At 39.3% G+C, this 7,969-nt stretch overlaps 1 protein-coding gene across 1 annotated transcript in view; it reads left to right on the top strand.

Moving 5' to 3' along the window:
• Positions 1-14: 14 nt before the first annotated feature.
• The window catches only part of LOC124438932 (centrosomal protein of 290 kDa-like), a 22,803-nt gene continuing 14,848 nt past the window's right edge, over positions 15-7,969 (top strand). The window contains 11 exon segments of the mRNA XM_046989123.1: positions 15-226; positions 340-481; positions 991-1,217; positions 1,648-1,800; positions 3,058-3,240; positions 3,316-3,405; positions 4,501-4,741; positions 5,901-6,074; positions 6,439-6,701; positions 7,432-7,606; positions 7,718-7,947. Coding sequence (XP_046845079.1) covers positions 128-226; positions 340-481; positions 991-1,217; positions 1,648-1,800; positions 3,058-3,240; positions 3,316-3,405; positions 4,501-4,741; positions 5,901-6,074; positions 6,439-6,701; positions 7,432-7,606; positions 7,718-7,947 — 1,977 coding nt within the window. The 5' untranslated portion in view covers positions 15-127.

The following is a 7,969-nucleotide window of genomic DNA, read 5'->3' as shown; positions in this document are numbered from 1 at the left end:
CTAGTCTCCAGTCCACAGCGCACTCCAGTCAAATATGGCGGGGAATTTGGCTTTCTTCTTGACAACCCAAACAAGCTTATTAAATTCATGTTAAATTGTTGTTTCTTTCCTAGTTTAAGCGTAAAAAATGCCTCCCCTAAACTGGAAAAGAATAATGAGGGTGAATTTGGACAGCTTAGAGCAAAATGAAGAGGAGTTTGAAATTATATATAATATTCTAACGGAGGTACAACATTTTATTTTCTTGAGGTTTCTTCGCCAATACTATATTTTAAACATCGCTAATGAGGTAAAATTGAACACTTTTGGTGGTTTACAAATGAACATAATTTTGCCTAGGGGAACTTTGATCCGGATGCCGCCCAAGATGTCCGCAAGATGGAAAAATTATTTGACCTTTCAAAAATGATAATGAGAGTGAAGGCCACAGAGGCGGAAGTCGCTGGCGAAGAAATTGAAAGTTTGAAAAAACGTTTTCAGGGTAAGACTGGAAAAACCTACTTTTCTTTACTGATGTGAGAAGTATATTACATTCTACAGTATGTTTTGTAGTTCATATTCTTTCACCAACCTTGTATTCTCCAATGTATGTTTCATATAAGAATTATAAAATAAAAACAATAAAACGCGTGCGCTGATTGGTCTAGAGCTGTGTTTGCATTAGCCTGTGCTCAACCAATCAAATCAATCAAAACAATCAATCAATCAAAGAGGATTTGCAAACAATCATGAATACATATTATAGGAAAAAGTTTGTCTTTTTTGCGTTATTTTATTTTATAAAAGAAATAAAGATGTTTTTCGTGTTTGCACTGGCTTATGCTAACCTTGGAGACATTTGTGAGAACTCTTGAGCAGGTGCAGCCCTTGACCTTCCTTGTACTGATCTGCTCACAAGTTCTCCTAAAGGTCTCCCATTTGCATAAACCTGTGCAAACATAGTAAACATCTTTTATTCTTAAATATGACATATATATGTTCCATGCAAAGGTCGAGTTGATCGTCTGGAGTCAGAAATTCACCACTTACACAAACATGCTGGAGGTGGCGAGCAATCTTTTATTCGAGAAATACAACTTCTGGAAGATCGCAACCACGATTTGGAAAAGGCAGTTGTTAATAATGAGAGGGAACTCGAAGAGGAGAGAAAGAACAACAAACAAATGTCAATCAAGATCAAAGAATTGGAGAAGTTGAACAAGGATTATAAACAAGAGGTATGCTGGGAAAGAATACTCTATAGGGGTCAATTCTCTCAAACTGAACCTGCGTGGAAATATTTCAAAACTATTTATATGGTGCGTTGTATTATGTTGATATGTCTATTTTAGATTAAATTGGGACTACTAGATGTAGTATTTTATGTATTTTTCATTACTTTGCCATATCAATATTCACCAAGCATGGCACTAGTCAAGAAGCAACCGTCAATTTTTGTGGGTCACACACATGTGATGCAGCACATTTTCCTTTTATCTCTGAGAAATACTGTGAAGACCTTTAATAGCATATGTTTCCATATTAAGTTACCCTAAGACGCAAGGAATGACAACAAAATTACAATGTAAATGTTATGCATGTGATGGGAGAATCGCCCAACTAAAATATTCAAGAATTTTGTGAACAGCCTTGTTTTTCATTGCTTAGGTTGAGAGTTGCAAGACCAGTATTTATGATTACCAACGTCAGATAGAGCAACAACGTCAAAACGTGGTCACTCAACATGGAGGAGATGCTGCGCTTCAATCGAAACTTGGTGAAAAGAATCGGGATCTCAATAAATATCTTGATGAAATAAGGGTAAACGAGCTCATACTTACAGGGTAGCCCAAAAACAAAACGTGACACCCATACAAATAATTATGTATGCATTAAAATTAAATCTACATAAAATAATTAAGTCTGCAATAGCTGTTTGTTGTCGCTTATTAACTTAGTTACACGCTAGTGTAACTGTCCATGTTAGCTGCCGCTTATTAACTTAGTTACACGCTAGTGTAACTGTCCATGTTAGTTGCCGCTTATTAACTTAGTTACACGCTAGTGTAACTGTCCATGTTAGTTGCCGCTTATTAACTTAGTTACACGCTAGTGTAACTGTCCATGCTTGTTGCCGCTTATTAACTTAATTACACGCTAGTGTAACTGTCCATGTTTGTTGCCACTTATTAACTTAGTTACACGCTAGTGTAACTGTCCATGCTTGTTGCCGCTTATTAACAATTACGCTAGTGTAACTGTCCATGTTTGTTGCCACTTATTAAAGTTAACGCTGGTGTAACTGTCCATGCTGTTGATTAATAATTACACGGTGTAACTGTCCATGTTTGTTGCCGCTTATTAACTTAGTTACACGCTAGTGTAACTGTCCATGTTAGTTGCCGCTTATTAACTTAGTTACACGCTAGTGTAACTGTCCATGTTAGTTGCCGCTTATTAACTTAGTTACACGCTAGTGTAACTGTCCATGCTTGTTGCCGCTTATTAACTTAATTACACGCTAGTGTAACTGTCCATGTTTGTTGCCGCTTATTAACTTAGTTACACGCTAGTGTAACTGTCCATGCTTGTTGCCGCTTATTAACTTAGTTACACGCTAGTGTAACTGTCCATGCTTGTTGCCGCTTATTAACTTAATTACACGCTAGTGTAACTGTCCATGTTTGTTGCCACTTATTAACTTAGTTACTTAGTGTAACTGTCCATGTTTGTTGCCGCTTATGGAAAATGTGATTATGTTTTTGTGGCTGTTATGACTCAGTTAATGTCATTTTTCATTTTACAAAGCTTTTGCGTAATAGATTTGAGATAGAAATCAGTATATAAAAACATTTGTTTTGCTTTAACTAACATAGTACAAGCTCCTTGAAATCCCAGAAGCGCAGAACTGGCAACTGTCAAGTTCGTTAAACTGTGTGAATGCTAATTACATTATTGTGAATATTAATTTCAGCGAATACATAATTAAATTATGCAGGCTCCATTTTTTTGGGTGGTGACACCCTGTATAAATCAACCACAACAGGAATCACTTCATTAATTGACACTCAAATTTAGTCGTTGTCAGAGGCCAATGCAGAATTGGAAGAGAAATTGGAAGATGTGGGTACAGACCTGAAGGAGTCGGCGATTGAGATGGACAAAATGACTGAAGAGTATACGAAATTGAAGACGGTTCTGCAGCAGACCGATCAGATTCTCGAAGAGATGCGTAAAGAGAGAGACGTTTCAAGAGCACAGGTTTGATGAACCGCCATCAATATTTTCTTGCAATGATACGTAGTTTCATTTTAGTTTCAAATTTGAATGACTTAGGTGCAAGATTTACGCGATCAAGTGGCATCAAAAACGGACAACGATGAAGCCATTCTTTCCGCTGTGAACTCCAAAGTTGAAGAATGGAAGGTGGGGTTATTATCCAGGGATGTATCTTGGATTTTTTTGTAGGGACAGAGTGCTGTAAGTAAATTTCAGTGGCTACTTTGTGAATATTGGCGTGCCGTGTTAGATTGTCTTGTTAAACTTTTATAACAAGATTAGTGATGTTTTTGAAAGTGTACCCATTCCAATTGCTTGGTGCATTGATATAGCGTTGGGAAAATGACACCGCTTCTGTACTCCCTCTAGTCAAGACCATGCACCACCCGGTAGTCAGGACTGTGCACCACCCTCTAGTCAAGACTATGCACTACCCTGTAGTCAAGATTATGCACCACCCTCTTGTCAAGACTATGCACTACCCTGTAGTCAAGATTATGCACCACCCTCTAGTCAAGACTATGCACTACCCTGTAGTCGAGACTATTCACCACCTTCTAGTCAAGACCATGCACTACCCTGTAGTCAAGACTATGCACTACCTTGTAGTCAAGACTATGCACCATCTTCTAGTCAAGACTATGTACAATCCTGTGGTCAAGACTAAGCACCACCCTCTAGTCAAGACTATGCACCACCTTCTAGTCAAGACTATGCACTACCCTCTAGTCAAGACTATGCACTACCCTCTAGTCAAGACTATGAACAACTCTCTAGTCAAGACTATGCACCACCCTGTAGTCAAGACTATGTACAATCCTGTGGTCAAGACTAAGCACCACCCTCTAGTCAAGACTATGCACTACCCTATAGTCAAGACTGTGCACCACCCTCTAGTCAAGACTATGTACAATCCTGTGGTCAAGACTAAGCACCACCCTCTAGTCAAGACTATGTACAATCCTGTGGTCAAGACTATGCACTACCCTATAGTCAAGACTATGCACCACCCTCTAGTCAAGACTATGTACAATCCTGTGGTCAAGACTAAGCACCACCCTCTAGTCAAGACTAAGTACCACCCTCTAGTCAAGACTGTGCACCACCCTCTAGTCAAGACTATGCACCACCCTCTGGTCAAGACTATGCACAAGTCTCTAGTCAAGACTATGCACCCAACTCTAGTTAATGTATCTTTGTTTTAATCACGATGTTTTATAATCCTAAATACACACGTTGCAGATGGTGATCGCTAGTAAAGATGAGGAAATCGCCAATTGTCGTCGAACAATTGAAGATCTTCGCAGGCAGGCGTCAATTTCTCAGATAGATACCGACAAGCAAACAATTGCTGCTTTACGCCGTGAACTTGCCGAAAAGAACGAGCATGTGGATTCTCTTGAGCAAAAACTGCAAGATGTCTCCAGTGAAATGAAAGAAATAACCGATCAAATTGAAAACATAAAACAACAAGCTGATAAAGGTTGGTCAGCTATCTGTTCACTCCTTTATGGTAGTTACTTTATCTGAACATTCCCGAAGTGTATCAATATGTTGTTATAAAGGAACACACGTAATACCTTCCCTACGCAATCTTGGCCATACTTAGTCATACGTGGGACACCTTAGCCATACTTAGCTATACTTAGATCACGTTACACATACCTAGTCCTCTTTAGACAACCTTAGCTATACTTAGACCACCTCAGTTATACGTAGGACACCTTAGCCATACTTAGCTATACTTTGACCACGTTAGACATACCTAGTCCTCTTTAGACAACCTTAGCTATACTTAGACCACCTCAGTTATACGTATGACACCTTAGCCATACTTAGCTATACTTTGACCACGTTACACATACCTAGTCCTCTTTAGACAACCTTAGCTATACTTAGACCACCTCAGTTATACGTATGACACCTTAGCTATACTTAGCTATACTATGACTACATACCTAGTCCTCTTTAGGCAACATTAGCTATACTTAGACCACCTCAGTTATACGTATGACACCTTAGCCATACTTAGCTATACTTTGACCACGTTAGACATACCTAGTCCTCTTTAGTCAGCCTTAGCTATACTTAGACCACCTCAGTTATACGTATGACACCTTAGCCATACTTAGCTATACTTTGACCACGTTAGGCATACCTAGTTCTCTTTAGACAACCTTAGCTATACTTAGACCACCTCAGTTATACGTATGACACCTTAGCCATACTTAGCTATACTTAGACCACGTTAGACATACCTAGTCCTCTTTAGACAACCTTAGCTATACTTAGACCAGCTCAGTTATACGTAGGACACCTTAGCTATACTTAGCTATACTTAGACCACGTTAGACATACCTAGTCCTCTTTAGTCAACCTTAGCTATACTTAGACCACCTCAGTTATACGTAGGACACCTTAGCTATACTTAGCTATACTTAGACCACGTTAGACACACTTACACTACCTTAAATATTTTGAGTTCATATAAGTGAACGTTTGTAAATTGAAATTCCACTTCAATCTTCTTCTTTCATCCATTACCGATATGAAATAAGCAGACATTATCGTGGATCATTGGACGGTGCATGCGTTTGTTAGTTTGTTTTGATTAATCCTATTTGATCCTGTTCAAACCGTAGGTTTACCTTCGGCCTACCAGCAGAAACAGATCAACGAGCTTCACTCAACGTTGGACCGCGAGAAGATGGCCGCGACCCTTGAGCGCAATCGCATCAAGTTGACGGAGAAAGCCGTGGCGGAGAAGGATAAAGAGCTGAATGAACTGGTGACGAGGCTGATGCGCTATGAACGAGGTTAGTGGCTAAGCAGCTAGGTTTCAGAAAAAGGCAAAAAGCTATGAAGAAAATTGTCTTGAGCTCATGTTGTCAAACAAACGCTTGCTTTGAAGTTGCAAAATCATCATCTTTTATTAGCTGTGATTTTCATTGCTTCTTCTTCGAGTGATAGGTGATAAAACAAGACTATCTTTTATCAAATAAGATCATCCGTGATTAAATAAGATCATCCCCGATCAAATGAGACGATCCGTGATTAAATGAGATCATCCAAATTTTTGTGATATGATCCATAATAGAATGAGATAATCCGCGATTAAAGGAGACGATCTTAATCAAATAATACAATTAGTGGTCAAACGAGATGTGGCATTCCTTTTAGGCGAATATGGTCTCTCGCAGGCCGTACAGGAGATCAAAGATTTGAAGGCTAACCTGAGAATTCGAGACGAAAAAATCATAGATTTGACGTCACAAATAAACAAGGTTGGTATTGCCGTCAACGATGTGGAAGCTGAGAACGAGGAGTTGCGCGACAGACTGGGAATGGATCCCAGGGAGCCACTTGATATCGAGGCAGTCAAAGAAAAGAAATTGATCAAAACTGAGCAACAGGCGGCCCTCAATCGTGTCTTGAGTAAAGAGGTATGTGTTAAGTAATTTTGGTTGATTAAATGTCTTTTTTTTAAGGCCGTCATGCTAGCATAACAAACTTTGCCTTTTTACAAAATAAGGAATTGAAATGGGATTTAATAACCGTTCAATCGTTGTGTGTTTTGCCTTTTCTGCTTTGCATGAACGATATTATATTTTTGCTCTGGTATTGTCGGACACTTCCGCCCTACCCTGGGTCGGACACTTCCGCCCTAACCTGGGTCGGACACTTCCGCCCTACCCTTGAAATTTGCCTCAATATGGGGTTGTATCACGGCAACATTGATTTCCTGGAACATTGGGAACGATGATGACGATGATCAAGATTATTTAATCGCACTAGTTCTTAGCCTACGGCTGGTTTACAGAAGGTGCGTTTACATAAAGACGAACTAAAAGAGAATTGTTTTGGCCAATGTTTACAATAAAACAAATATATGAAATGCTTATTAAATATTTAGAGTTGAAATATATAAGTAATATAGACATAACATTATAATAAACTGAATGTGAAATATACTAAAAGTAAAATGAAGGCTCAAGGAAGAAAGTTTTTTGCCAAACAAATCCATCGCACGTGTTATCTTATTGTCGATGTTTTCCCTTAACTTGATGATGGTTCCTGTTTCTCCAACATGCAATGTTTCTCGGTTGGCAGAAAATCATTCTGGCAACAGACGGTACTCTGGAAACTACCCACCTGTTTTCTCTGATATCATAGATTGAACGTCTTGAAGAGGAGAGACTGGAACTAAAACGAAAATTGAGAAAACAAGCATTGCATCGTGGTCAGCGGGCTGTCGAGTTGGGTTTGACAGCTGAAGATCTGGCCTTGGCCGAGTTGAGTGACGATGGGGGGGAGGAGCGTCGTATCGTAAAAACTAAATCTGAACCAGGTACTATGATTGGTTTTTCACCTACTCGTAATCACGTGAGTAATTTGTTTGATACGTCATGTACGGCTGACCAGGTTGCTGAGTAAAAAAATGGTCTCATTTGTTTCGTAGCTCTTTCACCTCTGAAAGTGGACAACGATCAACTTTCTGCGAACAACAAACGACTCAAGAATGAAGCGGAAAAACAGGAAGTGGAAGTGAACAGCATTAAGATGAGGCTAAAAGCCCTCAAGACCGAGAACAAGGAACTTAAAGATGAAAACCATCAGCTGGAAGTCGGTTTACGAGAATTACTCGGTCAGCTACGTGAGAGTCCAGTTTTCCAATCAGACGGCGGCCAGGTATTCAATTCATGAAAATTAT

The sequence above is a fragment of the Xenia sp. Carnegie-2017 genome, unplaced genomic scaffold (assembly GCF_021976095.1).
Source record: "Xenia sp. Carnegie-2017 unplaced genomic scaffold, XeniaSp_v1 HiC_scaffold_19, whole genome shotgun sequence".
In the NCBI taxonomy this organism is placed as follows: Eukaryota; Metazoa; Cnidaria; class Anthozoa; order Malacalcyonacea; family Xeniidae; genus Xenia; species Xenia sp. Carnegie-2017.
This window is presented reverse-complemented; position numbering and strand designations above follow the sequence as displayed.